Genomic DNA, 22,095 nt, shown 5'->3' on the forward strand with positions numbered 1-22,095 from the left:
TGGGCTTTCAATCGTCCTCAAAGGTATTCGTAAACGCCTCACACGATGTGGCAAACGACTTCTTGGTGCCGCAGTAGAAAGAAAGAAGGAATTGAGATGGCGGTTCGTATGGACGGCTGGCAGCAAGGTGTTCGTATGCAAGGACAAAAACTCACCAGCTGTTCGAATCGCCAGTATGGAAGACGTTGATAAGATGACAACGTGAGCGCCATGGCTTATTTTTCTTTTTTTACAGTTAGTTTCACCGTATGATCTGCACATATTATGATATCCCGTCGTTCAATAAATTAGTGCCTCATACCAGTAAATTGCTAAAAATGTTTCACCTAAACGTGCGGAGCACAAAAAACAAAGAGGATAAACTGAATTACTTATTCGGGTCAATCGCGCACAATTTTGATATCCTACTGTATTGTGAAGCAGCTTAATGTGAATGATAACCCCCCGTACTGTGAAAATTACACGTATCATGGGTTAGTAAGAACAAAGTGCAGAGGAGGCGGCGTGGCTATGTTAAACAGTGCCTTGTACATGAGACAATTCCAGAATTTTTACTTGTAACGAATAATGTAGAATGTGTAATGGTACGCTTAGAATATGTCACAGTTGTGGTTATGTATCGCCCACCGTTGGGAAACAAACTGATGTTCTTTGATTTCCTAGAACAGGTACTACATTTCCTGAGCCATTCGTCCTCCCCCTTTATCATAATGGGTGACGTAAACATAAATATGTTGTCGGACGACATATCATCCAGACAGTTTGCTGGTCTAATAAATTCGCTCATGTGCACAAACGTAATCCCGGAACCCACAAGGCTAACGGCGCAAACGGCTACCTTGCTTGATATATGCATAACGAATGTACACCCAACCGACTGCCTTGCGGGACTGTTATCCGCTGAGATCATCTGCCTGTATTTTGTTTCATCCCTTACGCGCACCAACGAGGGGAACGAGGAAAAAAAGCTCAGATACGTAGCTTCCACGCAAGGGCATTAGAAAATTTCCGTACTCTGATCCTATCAACAAACTGGTCATGTGTATTTGAAAAACAAGATCCAAATGCCGCATACGAATTGTTCTTTCACAAAATGGTTACGTGCTACGACCAAGCGCTTCCGTTGAAATTGTGCAATCAGAGGAGCAAGAAAATAAGAAAATTCTGGATAAATGCTGCTTTGTTAAAAATGATAACAAGAAAAAACAAAATGTATCACTTGTTTGTAAAATGCAGAAGTGCGCAATTGTTCACCGATTTCAAAAAATACAGAAATAAGGTCACCAGTGAATTAAAGCACGCAAAAACTATGTACTATGAACGTTAATTTGCTCAAATAGAAAATGACCCTAGGAAAGTCTGGAATGAAGTTAGAGACTTAACATCTACGAAAAGACAGAACACGGAGATAAACATAAAGACAGCCACTGGCGTGTTGACAGGCAGAGAAGCAGCAGCTGCTCTGAATGAATATTTCGTCTCCAGTATCCAGCTTCCCGACAGGGGGGAACCCATGGACACATGTATAGTGCACAAATTCAGTCTTACTAACTCAGTTACACCTGTCACACCTGCTGAAGTTGTGAAACTACTGTTTGAAGTAAAAAACGTCTCTGCTGGGTATGATGATGTGAAACCAGTACCAATGAAATATATTGCGGACATAATTGCACCTGTCATTGTTCACATCGTAAACAGAATGTTTGAAAGCGGCATATTTTCTGATTGTCTAAAAATAGCACGTGTATGTCCTATTTACAAAGGAGGTGATAAACATTTAATGACAAATTTCCGGCCGATATCTGTCTTACCTGTTCTATCAAAGGTGTTCGAGAGTGCCTTGAATGTTAGACTACAAACATTTTTCAGTAAATATAATGTAATCAATGACATGCAGTATGGATTCTAAAAAATAAATCTTGCGAAGCAGCTCTTCTTAATATCAAACATAAAATAATAACAAATACTGAAAATTTGAGGTTGAATATTGAAATATTGAGGTTTATTTGTAGACCTTAGGAAAGCCTTTGATTCAGTATGCCACAGTTTATTAATCAGTAAATTGGAACAGTACGCTGTACGAGGTATCGTATTGGAACTTTTACGACATTACTTAACCAATCGCTATCAATATGTAAGTATAAATAATGATGTTTCATCTTATGCTGAAATCATAAAGGGTGTTCCACAAGGATCAATACTTGGACCTCTTTTGTTTATAATATATATTAATGATCTGTGTGACATCCCCGAGTCTCCTGAATTAGTTATGTATGCAGATGGATACTAACATATTCTTTAAAGCTGCTACTATAACAGAGCTCGAATTTAAAGTTAACAATTATCTGAAGCAACTCTCTTGCTGGTTACAACAGAATAAGCTACAAATGAATTCTTCCAAAACAAAATTATGATATTTGCTCCTACTAATAAACCACGTAACTGCAATGCGACTATTCTTTTTGAAGATAGGCTGATAGAGCAGGTAAAATGTCAAAAATTTCTCGAAGTGTGGTTCCAAGAGGATTTGGCCTGGAACACGCACATTGACAAACTTGCTATGGAACTAAGCAGGACTGTTGGTTGCTTATACAGACTTAGTACTCTGGTTCCTTCATGGTTGAAAATTTCTTTGTACTACGCACTCTTTTATTCTAGATTAACCTACTGCATATTAATTTGGGGCACTACTTTGCAAAAAAATTAGAATAAATTGATAGTACTGCAAAAAAGAGTCTTATGTGCCATTCGAGGGATACTATGGCCTTGTACAAAACTTTAGAACCACACCATTTTATTGCGATAGCAATTATATGGACACTCAAAAGCAGATTTCTGCCGTCGGCGTCGCTGTGAGGTTCCGTATGATGTCAATGGAGATGAAATCGTCGCTGCGCGCCGCCGAACGCTGTATGTGCGAGTGAAAGGGCGCGAGGGACGCGCTCTTTCACAGGGAGTGAACGCACGGCGGAGAACAAACGCGCGTTCTGCGCCGTGCTTCCTTAAGGGCTGCACAAGTAGGCGTCTCTTTCCTCCTTTACAATCACCATATATGTAGAGCAAACGCGCTTTCTTCCGACGCGCGAGAGGCCGTGGGGGAGGGGGGGGGGGCAGGGAAGGGAGGCGACGTTTAGCTGCGGCACCAAGTGCCTATTTATATCAGACGCTCCGGCAACAGTCACCAACGCCGCAGGCATTTTGAGCGAACGCGGGCAAAACGCCGACGGCGTCGACAACAGTTCTGCGCGTTGCCGGTGCTGCTGCATGTCCAAGTTTATACAGCTGATAAAGCTAATATCATTACTCCGGATAGCTCTCTACAAATTTGCTATCGCAATTGATGCTTCGCCTTTCAGGTGAAACTCGACAACTTTTTTATAAAACATTCTATGTTAAAGGCAAACCAGGTGTATTATTACAAGTTACTGCAAACAAAACAAATCACAGTACATCCAGAATGTACCCACCAATGCGCACTACAGCCTTCGACAACATAACATGAGAACACCAAAAATAAGAATTACGGAAAACAACTAGTCAGTTACCAGGCACCTTCACTACTAAATTGCCTACGTGATTTTGAAGATGAAATTATGGAATGTTCGAATAAATCATACAAAACTTTTCTCATTCTGAACAATATTGAGTTTGTCTGATTAGAACCGCAGTATAAATTGTCAGTATGTTGCGTCTTTTGTTTTCAGGTTGTAGTTGGTCTGAAACAAAATGTATCGTACTTTGAGTATTCTGTCAGTTTTTCATATTTCTTGTAGACATGTTCTGTTTCACGAAAATAATATTCTGTGTCGCGACACTCCAGTTGATTTCGGTATGCTTGTATGATACATGTTGCTGCGTACGGCCTACATGCCAAATTGTTGTGGAAGCAGAAGCCTTTGTCAGGCCACATGGCCTTTAGCTACTGCTTCCTTTCTGTTGTAAACAGGAGAACTAATTCATTCATTCATTCATTAAGCAGAGCACGGTCCATCAGGGGAAAACTTTTGTCTCATGTAGTCGCACACTGTTGCAAAGTAGTGTCGAACTGCCTGTAAGAATTCCTGTTGTTCACTGGGTTATCCACCAGAGTCCTAGTTCCTTGTCCAATGATTAAGTCCTCATCCCCTTTCAGCGAGGTGCCTCCCTGCTGTGGTAGTCTAAGTCTAGCAGTTCTGGGCACTGCTTCAGCAGGGACGGGTTTAAAAATCTAGAGAGTAACTCACGGAAGTTTGAAGAGAAATGATCGGAGCGTGTGGATCTGGGGAGCTGGCATCTCTGCAGGGAGAGGTTAACTTTCTCGAAAATGGGAATAGTGTTCTACAAGAAGAGACAATATGCTCACAGTTTTCAGGCTGAAAAGCCATTCTTCATGTGTAAGGCAGAGTAGGCCAGTGTAGGTAACCTTGGCTTTCTTTGCTGGCATTGGTGGAGCCTGTACCAAGTTCTTTCTTTTCGTTGTGCACTGATCAGGCTTTTCTGCTGCAGCTGTTGCTTGCTTTGTTGCTTGCTTTGTTGCTGCCTTTAAGATCTGGTATGATTCCAAAAAGCTGGGACTCTTTGTCCTTCTTCACCTCATGCAAGAAGCTCAACAGAGGCTTCCACTGATCCAGGAGCCTAGTCAGCACTTGCCAAGCGATAGCCATTGAGTTGGGACATGTTCAAAATTTTTCTAAACTATCATGAATTTTCTGAAACTACCTCAAGGCCTCCTTTCTCTTAAGCACTCTTTTCTAAGTAATAAAATATATCCACAAGAACTTGGTCCACCCTTGATGGAAGGCACAGTGCTCCTTTCTCAGTTGCCAGGTTTATCAGGTGGCATGTGCACCCAATTTTGGTCTAATTTTCATAGACTGCCCTTTTCTTGGACGCCACTCTGTTTTTTTTTTTACCGAGCATTACATTGGCGTTGTCGGAACAAAACGCTACACAGTTCGTGATCGGTACATGAAATGACGTGAGTGCCTCCAGAATTAGGTTGCCCATGTTACAACACTTGCTTGTCCCTTCAAGGTACACGAAGTATTCGACTCTCCACCAAGCCTGACTCCCCCACGTATGTCACCACAATCGGGTGCAACTGCAAATGGCTATCATTACTGCCATTGATGGCAACCAAAAAAACTTTGTTTCAAGGAACTCACTATGCACTCTCCCGAGCATGGTTTGCTACTTCATCAACAATTGCACTTGTCTTGGTTCTGGCACAGCCGTACCGCTTAGCGACATCCGAAATCAAGAACATCTTTCAGAGCAGGGAACTCACATTGTCCGAGACGGTCAATGGAAGGTTATGTTCGAGCAGAAACCCAGTGAAGAGACATTCTGCTCGGATCCCATCACTATCAGAGTTTGTGGGAATCCTCGGGTCCCATAACCGCCGCACGGGCAACGAACGTCGCGTCAAGCGCATGCGTGCCAGGGAGAGTTGGGAGAGGGGAAACTTTCCTTCCGCGCGGGTGGCGCACGGGAATCGCAAGCGCTATCAGCGCCACCGGGTGGGTCACGTGAGATCCCGCTGATATCGCCCGGGTCTCTTTGGCGATGGCGGAAGTCTCCGCCGCCGCTCCCGTATTCCGGCACGTGGTTAGTCAACCGCGTTCTTGCCGCGGCAAACGCCCCCCCCCCCCTGTATTCCCCAGTTGGTAAGTCGGAAGCCCTTCTTTACCTAGTGTATTATTCTCTTCGAGGGAACCCTCAGCAATGTCAACTATAGCTAGCTGGCCTGCTCGAAGTGTTAGTTGCAGTCGTAATAAATGCTTTCCGAGTGTACACGTGGTTGTCGTCTTTTGTTTCCTCGAGCTTGTACCGGACTGCGGTTGATGCGCAGGCATGCGCCTACCGCGGGGCTCGGTGTGTCAAGGCAGAGAGCCGTCGGCAATGCACCCCATATCCCGACAAGTTCCACTTTGAGAAAAACTGTCCCAGCTGCTGCTGCTTTCCTTGGCACTGCATGCACTTGACTCGCATGTTTCTTGGATGTAACGCGAGCGACAATCTCATTTCTGCCTCCATGCGAGATGATGATGTCGCAGTGACACACCGCGCAGAACGCAAAATGCTTGCCTGTCCTTGATTCCACAATGTAGCAAAATTCGGCCCCCCGGTCTAGTTCTTCAAAAACACTTGCAGATGTTTTCGCTCCCGCTTTTTACCAAGAGCCATGGAGGTTGCAGTGAACACACCCCTGATCCGAAACATGCCAGCGCAACCAAAAACAATGATTATAAAATCGCAAGCTTGGTTAATAGAACCCATAAGCACAAAACTAGCTCTGGAAACACTGTAACATGGGCCTGTCTGTCAACCAGAGACAAGCTGTCTACTGCAGCGGCACGCTTGCAACGCCTCGAGCACCTGGCAAATGAGTCGGCACACAGTGTGTGGCACACATGGCGGTCTTATGGATAATGCAGTTCCGAACAAGCCCCACTAATTGCTGTTATAATGAATAATTGAACACATTAGTTTTGTTGCAATTCAATCTTTGATGTATTGATTTAGGTTGCTTTTATGCTTAGTTGTGTACATTAAGAAGTTGCGCTACCCTGTTTTATTTATGGTTGTGTCCCCCCTATGAAGCATATTTTCCAGAGTATAAGACGGGGTTTTTTTTCTGAATTTTTCATCAGTGCGTCTGATAGAACGGTGCAACATACATACTTTTTTTTGGAAAAACTGTCATCAAAATCAGATTCGATGCTATGGCCACGCGAAGCACTCTGGTTTACTTAATTGCCATGGGTTCAGTGCGTGCTATCGAGGTACCGGATTCTTCTGGTGATAGAGTTCCCAAGCGCCGCGTGAGGACGAAGCAGCAATGCAAGCGGCGGCAGGCCGACCGCGAGTCGACCGACCCCGAAGTTGTCGCATCTGCAGATCGCTGTCAAGATACGGCGCGCGCCACTGCACGAACTATGCAGTTGCTACCAGAGGACAGCCCCCCCCCCCCCCTCCGTCCCGCACTGCCTTCCCGTTTTCCTCCCTTGTGCGCGATCCGGCTCACCACTGTACTGTATACTGTATGTGCTTTCACTCGCACATACAGTTTACGGCGCGCGGGGACGATGTTATCGCCCTTGGACGTTATACGGAACATTGTGGCAACCACTACGAAGAAATGTGCCTGGAGTGTCCGTATCATCGCTATTGCAATTATATAGGAAATATATGGCACCCATACATTCGCGTGTGACTCGCGTTCACGGAGTGAAACATCACTGTAATTTTTTTTTAATTGCTTACCGAGCGAACAGATGCGTCTTACAAACCTGTGCGACTTATATACGTTTTTTATTGGAAAAACTGCCATTTTGAGAGGGGTGCGTCTCATACAAAGGTGCAACTTATAAACCGGAAAATATGGTAGTGCCTTTTGGGCTTTTAGAATAATTGAATAATTTAAAAAAAAGTTGATCCCCTAGTTGGAGTGATGGCAAATGTCAGAATCCACACTTTGTACAGGTAATTTGGAAGACTTGAAAGGACTACTTTGTACAACAAAGAGTGTGCAAATAAGTTGCCCCCATACAAGTAGCTTTACACTGTGTTTAACATGTTTCCATGGACACCCATAGCAAAAAGATCTCGCAGAATCCCGAAGCATCATGTCTTGTCATACGCTTTCTCTATATCTAGAAACACCGCAAGCGAAAATAACTGCTTATGTATAAACGCTTCTCTGATGTTTGCTTCAATGCGAACAAGGTTGTCTATTGCCAACCTATCTTCTCGGAAACCACACTGGAAGGGGTCTAGTTGTTGAAAATAAATATGTGGGGCACGAGGAGGGGGGAAGCACGGGAGAGAAATGAAGTGCGGAAGGGAAGCGAGTCCCTGGGATAGTAAAGTCGTGTTGCTGAGCTACAGCCACGGGTCCTCGTTTATTACATTATTTAATGGTGCCAAAACCCGGGAAAAGGCAGACTGCGAACGATGACTTAGACAGAGCGTCTTTGGAAGGTGCGTGCAACTGTCTGGGCCAGCGTATCTCGGAATATTACACTCCTGACAGAACTGCTGCAGAACTCCGATGCCGAGACACACAAGATAAACAGATATATGTCAGCCTTTTGAAGACGAAGGAAGCTGAGCTACACAAGCAGGACAAGGAGATCCTCGACGATACTGCAGACGAGGCGATCGATAGCGAGCTTGAGAGTGCTACCAACTACAACGGGAAGATCCTGTTTGCAATCGCTGATAGAGAGTTTGTCCTTTCTCAGCGGCAACAGTCCTCTCATCTCAGTCACCCTTTGTCGAGCAGAAGTTCGAATCGCCAGGCAGAAACAACCCAAAGTAGCATCGGGCCTGCTGCTGTATCGCAAGACCAGGTCAGCGCATCGCATCATAGATACGTCGCACTACCAAGGCTTCAGGTTCCCACGTATGCAGGTGATTTACGTCAGTAGCAAGAGTTCTGGGACCACTATAGGCTACGATCCATAAACAACCCAAGTTGCCTCCCAACAAAAAATTCAATTTTACCGGAGCTGCCAAAAGAGCAATCGAAGGCATCAGGCTGTCCGACAGCAATTACGAGATCGCTGTCAAGACGCTGTGCGAGCGCTTCGGCTGACCTGAACTGCAGGTCAAAGAGCACATCGATAAGCTCCTTTCACTTTCGCCGGTAAAGACTTCGAGGGATGTGGAAAAGCTTCGGCAGCTACATGACAGCGTGCGATTCCACGTGAGCGCACTTCGAGGGTCTTGGTGTACCCCCTGACCACGCCATGCGGCACGCCAGTCTCTTGGGTGAAGATAAAGCATTGCGCACTCTTATGTGAAACGTGCGGTTATACAAGTAGCTTTCGACTGTGTTTAACATGTTTCCACGGACACCCACAGCCAGAAATATCTCACAGAATCCCGAAGCGCCATGTCTTGCTGTACGCTTTCTCCATATCTAGAAACACCGCAAGCAAAAATAACTGCTTATGTAGTACACCGAGGTGCTAAATCACGTGTTAATGAAGTGCCTCCAAGAAGACTTGGCAATATTGTACCGCCTAAAGAAGGACGAGAGCCTACCGGAAGCCGATGCATCAGCTCAGTGCACGACATCAAAGTACTCGCAGACAGCGCAGTCCTTGCCGGAAAGGTAAGTAGATTCTTTTTTTCGGTAAGTTTTTCTGGCAGCAAACTGTGGGCACCCTGTGTGAATTGCGCCACAACAGTTATCAAACGCCTCAACTATCGGGAAGGAGGTTCAGTCTTTACATGGTGCATTTGTGTGCATAAACAAGTGCACGCCACTGTGCGTCAAGAAAAGCAACACTAGTGTTTAGTGCTAATATTACAGATGCTCCTTGCTTTCATGAGAAACCAGTGTGTCATATTTTTAACTACCCACCAGAGTAACCTGATAACCTTCATTACAGAATTTACTGCGTATTGTGCAGGTGTGTCGTGTAAGTTAGCGTTAACATAGCTTCACCAAAAGAAAAAAGAACCAGAGAGCTAACACTGTGATTCCACAGCCATCATAATTTTTATGTTGTGTCAATTCATCTGGCCTGCCAAAACAATTTCTTTTTTTTTGCCCTGCCAGGTTTGTCATTCACAATCAATGAATGAAAAGCCACCATGGCTTCTCGTAAAAGAGGATGGCTGCACCTGCAAGGCATGCTCACACATAGCTGCTATGCTCTGTTACACTGAGGCTGTAGTAAAGAAGAGTGATAACGAGGTACCAACCTAACCTGGGCACCATTCCTATCACAGGGCTCCTTATTGCTGCAGCCAAACAAAGCCCAGTTCATACAGGAAGCTCAGTTGACACACTGCCACGGCGCGTAATACACACAAACACTGACCTGCTCAATAAACATACATCAACAGCACTGCGCACAGAAGGTTCGGGCTTATACATGAGCGGTAAAGACCACAAGGTAAACGGCGGGTCCAAAGATAGGGATGAGATATATTCATACAAGAAAGACTGCTCGTATTTTTCCGACAATTCGCGACCGTAAACATGGTCTGGCTGCCCTGGCAACGCTGTCCCCGCCTCACGATGATGACGATATGTGGCTGTTCCCTTTAAAGCGGGTGGCTACAGATACTGTAGCCTAGCCAGAGTAAGAAGAAGAACAAAAAATGTGGATAACGGAGCAAACACTCGTCATAGAGGGAGCGATATGTGACTATTTGCACTCAAGTGCCGCGCCTCAGCTCACCACTGTACACTTCCACCACATTTGGAGACGAGCTTTAGTGATTGACACAGCAGCAGCATCCAAGTCCACCCCTTCTTTTGAGAATCCAAGCACCTCCATAAGAGTGGTGCCTTCGGTCGGACATGGAGAAAGACAAGCACAATCCAGTACTATGTGTTCAGCCGGTTCGGTTGTTTTCTGTGCAACTACGACAGATGGCGGCTTGAACTTGCGATCTGAATCGAAGCCGCGACAGTAAGCGAGCGCGCACAGCGCTCCACACGCGCCTCAAACAGCAACACACTCCCTATGTTGTTGTCGTACAGCCTTTCCTTAGCAGCTGTTGGCTTGTGTTCGCCATATACCTGTAAAGTGGATTTACACATCCCACCTGACTGCCATTGCATGTTTCCGACGCCACGGGCTCGCTGAGGCATGAGGCCTTCGGACGCACCATTGTCTGTTTCGCCTAAGAAACCGAATTTTCAAAGCAATCAGTGTACTCGATTCGAACACCAAGTCTGAATACCATTTAGGGAGAGGTAGCAAAATATGCGCCTGGCCCATCGCGAGTTGCTCAAGCGTCGAAGGCAGGCCTCATACACTATCTTGCTGTATGCTTCTGTGGCCTCAAATGACAACCAGCCAATGTCACCTTGCACTGCCTCCGTGGCTGCTTTCCCATGACATCCGAGGGCCATTTTGCCCACTCCTCGTTGCCCGCGTTCTAGTTACTCATGGGTTCTGGTCGTCAGGCACACAACAGAGTTAGCGTAAGTCAGGCCTGGAAATATGGACCACTTTCCACACTTCGCGCACTATAACGTAGCAATTGAAGCCCCACAGGCAACGTTTCCACAGGACAGGATGCCAATGGCTCGCTGTGACGACTGCCTCACTTTGGCCTCGTGGGTTGCGTAGTACTCTCCTTCAGCACTGAGAGTCACTCCAAGATAGCAGTACTCAGCGCTGCACGGTATGGACTTGCCTTTCGGTAGCAGTAGCTCCCGGTCATCCGCTGGTCCCCGAGAATCGCAGTATCGCCAACTTCGCATTGAAGGTCAGCCTCAGCAAAGCCAGGTGGTTGGCAGATAGGTTGACCAGGCTCTGTAGCTGCTCGACACTCCACCAGGAGCACCAGGTCACCCACAAGGATGAGCACCGTATATAATTGTGGCGATCCGACATACTGGAACTGCAGTACAACACTGCGTATGGGCAAAATGCCAACGGGCATCAGTTTTGACCCACACGCTGCATCAGGGAGGCTCCGACGACGGTACTAGAGGCATCTGTGAAAAGGCCCGAGGGAGCCTCTGGCTTGGGATGCGAAAGTAGGGTGGCGTTGCAGAGGGCAGTTTTGCAGTCTTCGAACGCTTGAGTCAAAAGTGGTGTCCAAGTGACAGGGTGGTTGCCTCGTAGGCCAGCCAACGCGTCATGAAGAGGGGCCTGATATGCGGCCTATTTAGGCACGAAGTGCCTGTAAAAGTTGAGCATGCCCAGGAAACAGCGGAGGTCTTTCGCTGTGACAGGCCGCGCGTAGTTCGAGATGCGGTCAGGCAAGGGTGTAGTCCCTTCTGAAGAAATTTGATGGCCAAGAAACGTGACAACGGGGGTGCCAAGCGTGCTCTTCTGGACGTTTATGAGTAAGCCGTGGTCGTCGAGGCGTTGAAACAGTTGGCGAAGGTGTTGGCGGTGATCCTTTTCGTTAGGGGAGAAGACAAGGATGTCGTCTAGGTAGACGCAACAGAAGTCTAGGCCGCGGACAACATCATCGATGAAGCATTGAAAGGTTTGTCCCGCATTGCGGAGGTCAAAGCTCATGAAAGGAAATTCGAATAAGCCGAAGGGCGTGATGATCGCGGTCTTCGGGACGTCATCTGGGTTCAGAGGAATTTGTGTGTAGGCCTTTACCAGGACAACAGTTGAGAATACAGTGCTGCCGTGTAAGCGGTGGGCAAAATCCTGTATATGACAAACGGAGTACCTGTCTGGGATGGTACGGGCGTTGAGGGCGCGATAATCTCCACAGGGGCGCCAGCCATTGGTCTTCTTCCGCACCAAATGAAGTGGCGAGGCGTAAGGCCCCTCCGAGCGGCGGGCGGTACCCTTGCGGAGCATCGCTTCAAACTCTGCTTGGGCAATTCGAAGGCGGTCCGGAACTATGCGGCAGGCCCGCCAAGAGACCGGGGGCCTGGAGTAGTGCGTATGTAGTGCACGGTTGAGTGGCGAACCTCTCGTGGACGCCCGCTAGGTCATGTCAGGTCGGGAAATTCTGCGAGGATGGCATGGTATGGCGATTGATCTTCAACAGCGAAAGCTTTAACGCTGAGCTGTTGGGTGGTCGTGCGCTGGCCCGGCGCGGAGAGGCCTGTTGTGGCGTCAGTAAGTCGGTCATGCTGGCAGTCGGGTAAAAGATGGTAGTACGCCAGGAAGTCGGACCCGATGTTTGACTCTGCGACGTCAGCGATGACAAAAAACCATGGGAATTCACGGCGTAGGTTTTTGAGGGTGATGTTGAGGCAGAACGCCCCGTAGGTCTTAATGCTTGAATGGTTCGCCGCACTGAGCTCGAACGACATGCACGGGCGCTTGTCATGCAGAAATGCTCGGGGAAAGCAGCAGATGTCAGAACCGCAGTCGATGAGGAACCTTCGCTTACCGACTTGGTCGGTGACAAAAATACAACGGCCTCTAGGTTGGCAGCTCGCGGCCGTCTCTACAGGCTGCTGTTGAAGTTTCCCTGACGTCCAACTGAGCAGGGTGGTTGGCATTTCCAGGCTTTGTCACCGAAGCGACGATGGTAGTAGCAGCGGCCGTCGTCGTCTTCTTGCGATGAATCGGTGTTTCGGCCTCGGCTTTGGGGGCGTTTTCCAGGACGCAACATCGGGCGTTGATCCAGATGCCTTTGAAGAGAATCCACCTGACGGGCGATTTCATCGATACAGCTAGCGAGCTCGGGGGTGGGCTGTGGGGCGCCGGTGGCCTGGACGAAAAGGGGTGGCGGCGTTGGACAGGTTTCGACGACTCGGTCAGTGATTTCGGCCCGAGCTGGTCCAGCGGCAGATTCGGCTGAACCTGGAACCTGAGCGTGAGAGGGTAATCGGCCAAGCCACATTATTCGGAGGAGGGAGTCGTCAACAGGCATACTGCCCGCGAGGGCACGCATAAAGCGCAGGAGCTGCAGTCACCGAGCGCTTTGTGCTGAAGGAGTTGACGTACTTTCTCGTCTTCTGAAGGTGAAAGCCGCCGAATTAGTTCCCTCTTCAGGTGCAGGTAGCAGTCGTCAGCTGGAGGACTTGCGAGTATGTCGCGGAGCTCAGCTGTGTAGCGAGTCTAGGTGGGCGACGACATAGTCGTAGCGCGTCCGGTCCTGAGTGATACGTGCCAGGGAAAACTGCGCCTCGACTTGAGCGAACCACACCTAGGGTGACTCTGCCCAAAAGGGTGGGAGCTTGACGGTGACGCGACAGATGTCCGTGTTGGCGGTGGCCGCTGGAGTGGTGGCGCCGGCTGGAGCAGAGCTTTGGGGGGCGTGGCCCGAGCGCGGCTGTGCATAATTGTCAGATGAGTGTGGTTCATTTTGGGTGCGTTGCTACTGTTCGTGGAGTTGCTGCTCTTGGTTCTTGATTACCTGTTGTTGGGCCTGAAGTTGCTCTTGAAGATGTACTTGTTGGCGAAGAGCGGCAAGGGCTTCCTAGTCGGCCATGGCGGTGCGGTAAGTTCGTTTTCCGGGTCACCAGATGTGGGTACAGATAACTTTAATGCGTCCGCACGAAAGACGTAACAACAACAACTGAACTGACTGCAGGAGCACACACAGTTTGTCTTCTGTTGGGCGAGAGTGTTCTTATCACGCTGGCGCTCGGTTTAGTAGCGTCGACGCTGCGCGCAGGCGCAGAAGCGGCGCCGCACCATGCCGCCACAACGCCAAAGCCCGATTCAATTAGATCGTGCACGAGCCCCGCTGTGTACAGCATATACAGTAGCGGGGAAAGCGGACATCCTTGTTTCAAACCTCGGCGAACAGCTACTGGCTCAGTACTGGCCAGCCCAAAATTGGCCACCACTGTGTTGTTGTATAACCTTTTTAGGAGGTCGATCCACGTTGCTGGCATATCGATGTTGCTCATGCAGCTTAGCAACCCTGTCATATGCTTTCGCCACAACCAGAAAGCAGGCCATGAGACTTCTTTCGAGCTATCTCAATGCACTGCGCAAGGACGAGCAGGTTGTCAAGGCGGCGTCATTCCCTGAAGCCATTCTGCAGTTCAGTTAGTAGCCTGTTAGCATCCGCCCATGCATTCATCCAGCGTTTTCAGACCTGGGCGAAGGCCTTGTACAGATCATAGTGATCGGTCTGTGGTCACTTAGGAGGCTGGCGTTTCCTCGTTTTTGCACGAGACGTACTCGACCTCGAAGCCAGTCAGCTGGTACTGGGTCACCCTGCATAATGCCTGTGAAAATCGTCGCAAGGTGTTCTCGAGCGTGTTCTCCAAGGCACTTCACGAGCCCGAGCATAATGCCATCTAGGCCCCTTGCTGTCCATAATCTGATTTTGGAGATAGCGTGGTCTATGGCTAGACGCGTCATTTTTCACAAGTTCTCTTTGGACTGGTGGTCTTGCATGGTGTGGGAGAAAGGGGTGAGTCACAAGGTATTTCGGGTTGGGTGCTGTCATATATAATTTGAATGTGAGCAGTGAGATGACGTGCAATGTCCGCAACCTTTTCTCCCATATGCTCATCCCGAATTTCACGGGTGGACACTTTGCAGTCGAGCAATGCCATGTAAAGACCAGAATTTGCCCCTACTGTTTCGCCCAGCTGTCATCAGTGACTGCAAAGTTTGTTCAGTGTTTGCCATTATTTTGCACTAGACAATCTGCTGCATCTCCCTTTTATGGATGATATATTCGGTCTAGCTCTGTTGTCTTTCCGTGGGGTCAAGGGATTTGACAGCTTGGCAGTGGCTTCTGTTTGCAGCCCGTTGTGCTTCAAGTGACCTCTTCACCTCAATGTCCCATGAAGTCTTGCGTCGTCGCCCTTACCATTCTTAGAGCGGACTTCATGCTGCTGCATGATGCAACGGGGGTCTGCAATATAGTTGTCGTACGTGGCCAGTGACGAGTGAACTCTGCTGTTATCAAATTTCTGTGCAACAGACTCGTACGCAGTTTCTGGTAGGTACATCCGGGCTTTCTCGAATGGTACTGTGCGGCTGTGGTTTCGTTATACAGACACCGACTATATCTTTAAGCAATTATGGTTGCTCCCCAGACTGTAGTCGCCAGCCTCGTCAACGTGGACCCAAGAGGTATGCGTGGCCAGTTTGCATGACATCAGTGCGTAATCGATAGTTAATTTGCTGTTCCCGGTCGAGCTCAGTGCATACCCACTATTCATACTTTAACATTCACCAGTTGTTCACATCTGTTGCATGAGGAACACTTTAAGCACAAGGTAAAGCTGAAAAAGTGCAGACCCACATAATGCACATTCTCTATGATAGGTAAAAAGATAAGCATTAGCCCCTCTCTAGTTCACCTGCAAATTTCCTTGTTATTGCTGAATCTTAGATTTTAGTGTTCCTGTGCAGCCCCCTGTGGCATAGTACAAAGACGCTACATCTAAGTGACACAGGTGGCAAGATGCAGTCAACAGGAAGAGGAGATCAGGTTTTAGGGCTACAGCACCAAGGAAGATGGAAAACAAACACGCAATGCAAAGGACATGCACTGTGCTGGCTTTATTACACAAGGGACTCCTTTCTTCAAAGGCTCACATTTTGCTAGCACTTCTGGAAACTTGATTTTATTTTATTCAATACTGCTGGCAGCCTTTTGCGATTTACAAGTTCTTGGTCCATCAGGAAAACAACAAGAATAACAATTACAACAGAAAAAACACATAGGCACACGGTAAAGTTTTTGTGGAGCAAATTAGGAATAAACAAAACAAGACACAAACGTGTTACATTCAAATCTGAAAATAAAGCATCAAAAGCACACATGTGAACAATAAAACTGAGCACACAAAACTTTGACTAGAACTGTTTGCAGAAAACTATGCACCGGGTGATAAGGTGGCCATGTCGCAATGACTTGTTCAGTCAGATGTCGTTCTTGGAAAGGACAGCTTGTATGCATTGGTTCTGCACTGAGGCATTACAATTGTTTTATCGTGTTTGTGCCAAGTTTGCCATGTTGTGTTGTACTGTATATAAGTATGGAATTCTATTTTGGTACGATTATTAGTGATAGCAAATAACATGCTCAAGCGGTGCATTTTTCGACGGGATTCCAAGGTGGGAAAACCTGAGCGACTAAAAAGATCAGATATCGATACCTGAATTCCGTAGGCATGGTATATAAATCGCAGTGCCTTTCTCTGGACCCCCTCAATACCTTTTATATCCGTTTTAGTGGACGGATCCCACACCACGTTGTTTCTGTTGTATTCATTGGGTGAGATTTGAAAGGATAAGTCACTTTTCAACTGGACACTCCTAACTGGCATGATGCTGTATAAGCTCAATTAAGGATAGTCTAGCATCTCTACAACAAAATGACCTGTACAAAGAAGCAATAACTCTGTCCCGGTTCTATAGTGAGCTGTGCAGTACGCAACCTTTACAACATGGTAACCTGTATAATGAATGATTTCAATGCCCCCAAGCAGTTTCTTATAACAGCTTAGAAAAAGAAAAAACGAAGGCACTTTGCACCTAATGTTCCCAACTTGTGTTGATATGGTCGCTGGAACTTACTGCCAGTTTTCGAAAAATATCAAGGCAACTCGCGGTATGGAGTGCATTGATTTTGTTGAATTCTTTCGGCCACAAATACTTACGATCTACTTTGTAACGCGCCGTACTATGGTTGCATCGCCGTCCGTGTGTAAATTTTTTTTTCAACAGGACCAAAACAGTGTCTGCATAGTTCGGCCCTGAGACAGTTGTGCCCAGAGCATTGCCAGCCTTGCTCCATGAGTGGCCTCATCAACGTTATGAAAAGAAAGATAACGGGTGAATGTGCCGCAGGTCTTTCGATGCAACCAATGGTACGTTGCATTCCAAGGCAGGCAAATTCGCGGCAGAGAACTTAACGAGCTCTCATGAGAAGAAAAGCACAACTGGCCCCAGAAAACATCCAATGATCTAGCGTGCACAGCAGTGATTTGAGTCGCGACAACGCCGCACCTATTGCCGTGCATGGTTCCGTAGTTGAAGCGTTCAGAGAATTGCAGAAGCATTACGAGCTTCGTGACCGAACTGCCACCTAAACATAAAAGCTCGTCCTCCAGACAAACAAAGCAGGGAGGGAGTGGTCGCTTATAACTCAGACGCGCCTGTGATCGTCCAAAAGCATTCTCAGCACTTTACCGGACGGTGTTTGCCACTGTGCAGTTGCTAAAAGCGCACCCAGTAGCAAGAAGCGCCTATCAGCTCGGGGGAACGACCTGCACAGTCACGCGATGACTTGCAAGCCGCGTGTTCCGCTATAGTTGGGGCTGCTGCTTACCTCGTCGGGCGTCAGTTCGCTCATACTTGGCACAGCTGCTCGAGTAGTGGCTACAGCTATAGTAGGGACAGCACAGCACATACACGGCCAGCCGGCATTCTCGTCACTTGAGCAAAGTGACCGAACAAAACACAGCCGTCACGGACTCGGCACGTAGAAAGAATAAAGCTAGAGTGACCTAGAACATGGGAGAGTGTCCAAAGCGCCGCGCGAATGCATGGGAGGAGCGAGTTCCTTTTTGTGTGAACTCCCGCGCTGTGGCGCTACTGTACCGGACCCGTCGGCTTTCTCCGCTGCGGAAGCCGCGCCAAGGCGGCGGGCGTCTGCTATGAGCCTATTATTTTGGTTGCTATTAACCAACATCGCAATAATTTGGGCTATATTAAGTACCACGTCACAACAAGGTAATACCGCAGTGACTCACCGGACACAGAACGCGTTTGCCGGCTGTGAATACGGGTATTTTGTGTATTTCCTTCTAGCTCGCTTGGTCCGCGCATACGCGGCTGTTTGAGTAACACATTGCGCGCACTTACTTCATTTAGTTATGCGAGGAATGAGCAACGTGAACGTGCTGCAGAAGAAGATAAGCTGGAGATCGCGAGGATAATCAAGAGAACGTAGCAGATGTGGCTATAGCTCATGCTAACGCTTTTACGTACACCCTATCGTTTCCTTTCTTTTATTTCATGCATTCGATTTGCTTTACAAGACGGCATCCCGCGGTCTGTTGTTTCTTTATTAAAGCGAAATCCTTAACTGGGCTCTTGAGAAGAGGGATGTGTCTGTTGACCGATGCCGCGGTACCAAAAATAAATACAAATTCCGCGTAACTCTCGCAGCTCGTTCACTTGGTATATATACCAAAGTATATAGTGTGGAAAGGCACAAATGTGTGACTAAGATGACTGATGTGTCATGGCATTAGTAACTTGACATACTTGCACTCACGTCACGATTAACGATAACAATATGACGTGTGGTCTTAAGACGACGGCCAGAAATCCCTCTGATACGGTGGGTATACGTGTGACGATAAAAACGTGTTGAATGCCAATCTTGATCTCAACGTGTCGAACTTACCCATATATCATGAAGAACTGAGAGCACAGGTAAAGGGTAATAATAGTAATGATAACTATTCTGGAGTTTTACACCCAAAAATCACAATATGGCTATGAGAGACGCTGCAGTGGAGGGCTCCGTTAATTTCGACCACCTGAGGTTCTTTAACGTTCACCTAAATCTATGTACACGGGTGTTGTATGCATTTCGCCTCCATCGAAATGTAAGCCGCCGTGGCCGGGAATCGAACCCGCATCCTCGAGCTTAGCAGTACAACCTAGCCACTGAGCTATAGCACAGCGTGTATATAGGTAAAGGGTACGCGAGAAATATACGCGGCAAAAAACAAGATCGACAAACCAAAATAAATGGAACGCTAACTGTGCAACATTGTATACGTATGCCTCATTTCATAATTACGAGCAAACGTCAGAAAACGAACATGATGGATTACGTACGTGCAACTCGTCTTTCGCCTTCTTGTGTTGCAAGAGCGCAAACACTAAGCGAATCTTAACATGAAAGTAACTTTAGGAAAATTTATTGCGTATGCTCGCTGGTTCGTACACAGCATATTTAATATACTTACTGATAAATAACTACGTACTTGTAGTTACGTAATGAAAGAGGCAACAAATCACCAGAACATAAACTTTTCATATTAATATTATTTTTTTTTTTTTTTGCTGTTATTGAAGGTAACTATTTTAAGAATATGTAGAATCAATAGCGATGTTTGTAGTTCAGCAAAGACAGTAATTTTCAAGACGATTTTCCACTCAATATAATGCAAGCACAAACATCGTCACGCGCCATGAATGCTTGTTAGTTCACGTAAAAAATCACATGTTACGCAATAACTATGATATTGTTACGGGGTGTGTAGAAGGCGTTTATTGCAGAGAGCCGTAGGGCAAGTGGGAAGTTATAATGAGAAGTTACATGCTGGTAATTTCAGAGAGGATTCACGGAGTATTAAAACAAGGCTATTGCAGTAATAACTTTTACATAACAAATTAGTAAATGGCTAGCTTTCTATTCATTTCAATGTAGAAAAAAAAATATTTCTTTAGCTATTGGCTGGATATCGAATGGCTTTTCTTTCGAATGTCTGAATTTGAAAAAAAGCCTCGCTCACGGTGAACCTTAAGGTCCATCATGCGAGAAGTTTGTATTGAAGAGATAGCGTACAGCAAGAATTGTTCGTTTACGCAATCTCTGAGGCGAAATAAGCCAACAATATTGCGGCATTAGGGCCGTCTTTGCTCTTTCTCTTGTTTCCCTTACACCTTCTCACTCTGCTCTGTTCATAATAAAATATTGTCGTGGCTAAAAATATTCGAATAAATACATATGCATATAGCTGTAAACCACTATTGACCGTGAGCGAAAAGCGCGTACATGGTGAGCGAAGCGGTCACTGCACGCACGTAAGTATTTCACTTGTCTGCGCGAGTAATTTACTTTTTTCGTTACTCTTATTCTTGCAAGCATGGTGCTATTGCCCGCGTACCTATGCGAATAACGTTTCTTTTTTTTTACGTTCTTTCCTTGCGCGGGCTCATTTAGCGCGTTTCTACGCACGCACAGTTACCGTAATACCGTTCCCGAACTCCAGCACCGGAGCTAGGCCGCGCTGATGAGTTTGATACGTTAGTTTTATTGCGATAGCAATTATATGGACACTCCAAAGCAGATTTCTGCCGTCGGCGTTGCCGTCGCCGTGAGGTTCCGTATGACGTCAACGGCGATGAAATCGTCGCCGCGCTCCGGACGCTGTATCTGCGAGTGAAAGGGCTCGAGGGACGCGCGCTTTTCACGGGGAGCGAACGCACGTCGGAGAGCAAACGCGCGTTCTGCGCTGTGCTCCCTGAAGGTACAGTGTACTAGAAGAGTTGAAGGGCTGCAGAATTAAGCGTCTCTTTCCTCCTTTCCATATATAGAGAGCAAACTTTTTCCGTCGCGCGAAAAGGCTGTGGGGGACGGGAGGGAGGGGAGGCGACGTTTAGCTGCGGCACCAAATACGTATTTATATAAAAACACCGCGCGCGTTCGGTACGAACGCGGGCAAAATGCCGACGGCGTCGACAACAGTTCTGCGCGTTGCTAGTTCTGCTGCATGTCCTAGTTTATACAGCTGATAAAACTACTATCCTTACTCCGTATAGCTCTCTACTAATTTGCTATCGCAATTGGTGCTTCGCCTTTCGGGTGAAACTGCGACAAACTTTTTTTGCATTATCTTGCTGGCCAAGCACAAAAAAAAAAACAAAAAAAAACGCTCAAAGATGGGTAAGCTCCATGCAGCACCACACTGTTGAAGTTTAGAGTAACTAGAGTTTAAGCGCTTTGCGTGGAAAATGAACGCAAAAAGACTACAGCGCGTAGCAGATGACCCTCGATTCCCGCGCGCTTCGCGAGAGCAAAAAGCCCACGATGGATGGATGGATGGATGAGGCTGAACCCTTTAAATCGGGCGGTGGCATACGCCACCTAGCCATGGCTATTAACATAATTTGTACTTTGTGGTGGGTGAAATTTCACCCCTGCCTTAATTTTATCCACCAATCAGATAACCTCTGTTTGGTTATTTCTACCCGCTTAAAGTCTATTTTGCCTTCACTGTTCCTAAACCCCAATGCTTTGAAAAAATCAGCCCCGTTGCCTTGCACTGTAGGGTTAAGCCCCTTACAGAAAAGTACGAGGTGTTCAGCCGTTTCCTCTTCTTCTCCACACGCACAGCACAACGTGTCTATACCTTGGTACTTGACTCGGTACATCTTAGTCCGCAATACTCCCGTCCTGGCTTCAAACAACAAAGAGCTTCCCCTAGAATTATCGTAGATATTTTCTTTGGCAATTTCTTGCTTGAAAGTTCGGTATGTGCCCAGTGCTGATTTCGTCTGCATCCCTGTTTTCCACAGACCCCTCTCTGTTTCCTTAACCTTTTTCTTAACCGCTGTTTCCTGGTTTGCACCCCTCCTGCAGTCCAAATATTGATTGACAGTTTTCTGGTCAGCTTCCTCCATTTTGTATCAACATTCCTCATGTACAAGTAACTGAAAACTCTCCTTGCCCACCGCTTTTCTGCCATCTCTCTCAATCGCTCCTCAAATTCTATCTTGCTGCTGGCTTCCCTGCCCTCGAATGACGTCCATCCCATGTCACCCTGTACCCCCTGATTTGGTGTATTTCCGTGTGCTCCCAGAGCCAGTCTACCTACCCCTCGCTGCTTAACTTCCAACCTTGCTCGAACCTCTGATCTCATGCACAGGACCGCATTGCCGAAAGTCAAACTAGGGACCATCACCCCTTTCCAAATCCCTCTCACCACTTCGTACCTATTGTAAT

The 22,095-nt window shown here is 47.1% G+C and overlaps 1 protein-coding gene across 3 annotated transcripts in view; it reads right to left on the minus strand.

The window, feature by feature from the left end:
- LOC119445387 (ubiquitin conjugation factor E4 B) overlaps positions 1 to 17,864 on the minus strand; it is a 441,801-nt gene extending 423,937 nt beyond the window's left edge. For 2 of the 3 annotated variants that reach the window (XM_037709694.2, XM_049664499.1), the window contains exon 1: positions 17,680 to 17,862. In XM_037709694.2, coding sequence (XP_037565622.1) covers positions 17,680 to 17,760 — 81 coding nt within the window. In that variant the 5' untranslated portion in view covers positions 17,761 to 17,862. Of the gene's footprint in view, positions 1 to 17,679 lie in introns of all 3 variants that reach the window. The other variant, XM_049664500.1, reaches the window with a different exon arrangement.
- Positions 17,865 to 22,095: the final 4,231 nt, after the last annotated feature.

This window comes from Dermacentor silvarum, chromosome 3 (assembly GCF_013339745.2).
Source record: "Dermacentor silvarum isolate Dsil-2018 chromosome 3, BIME_Dsil_1.4, whole genome shotgun sequence".
Taxonomy (NCBI): domain Eukaryota; kingdom Metazoa; phylum Arthropoda; class Arachnida; order Ixodida; family Ixodidae; genus Dermacentor; species Dermacentor silvarum.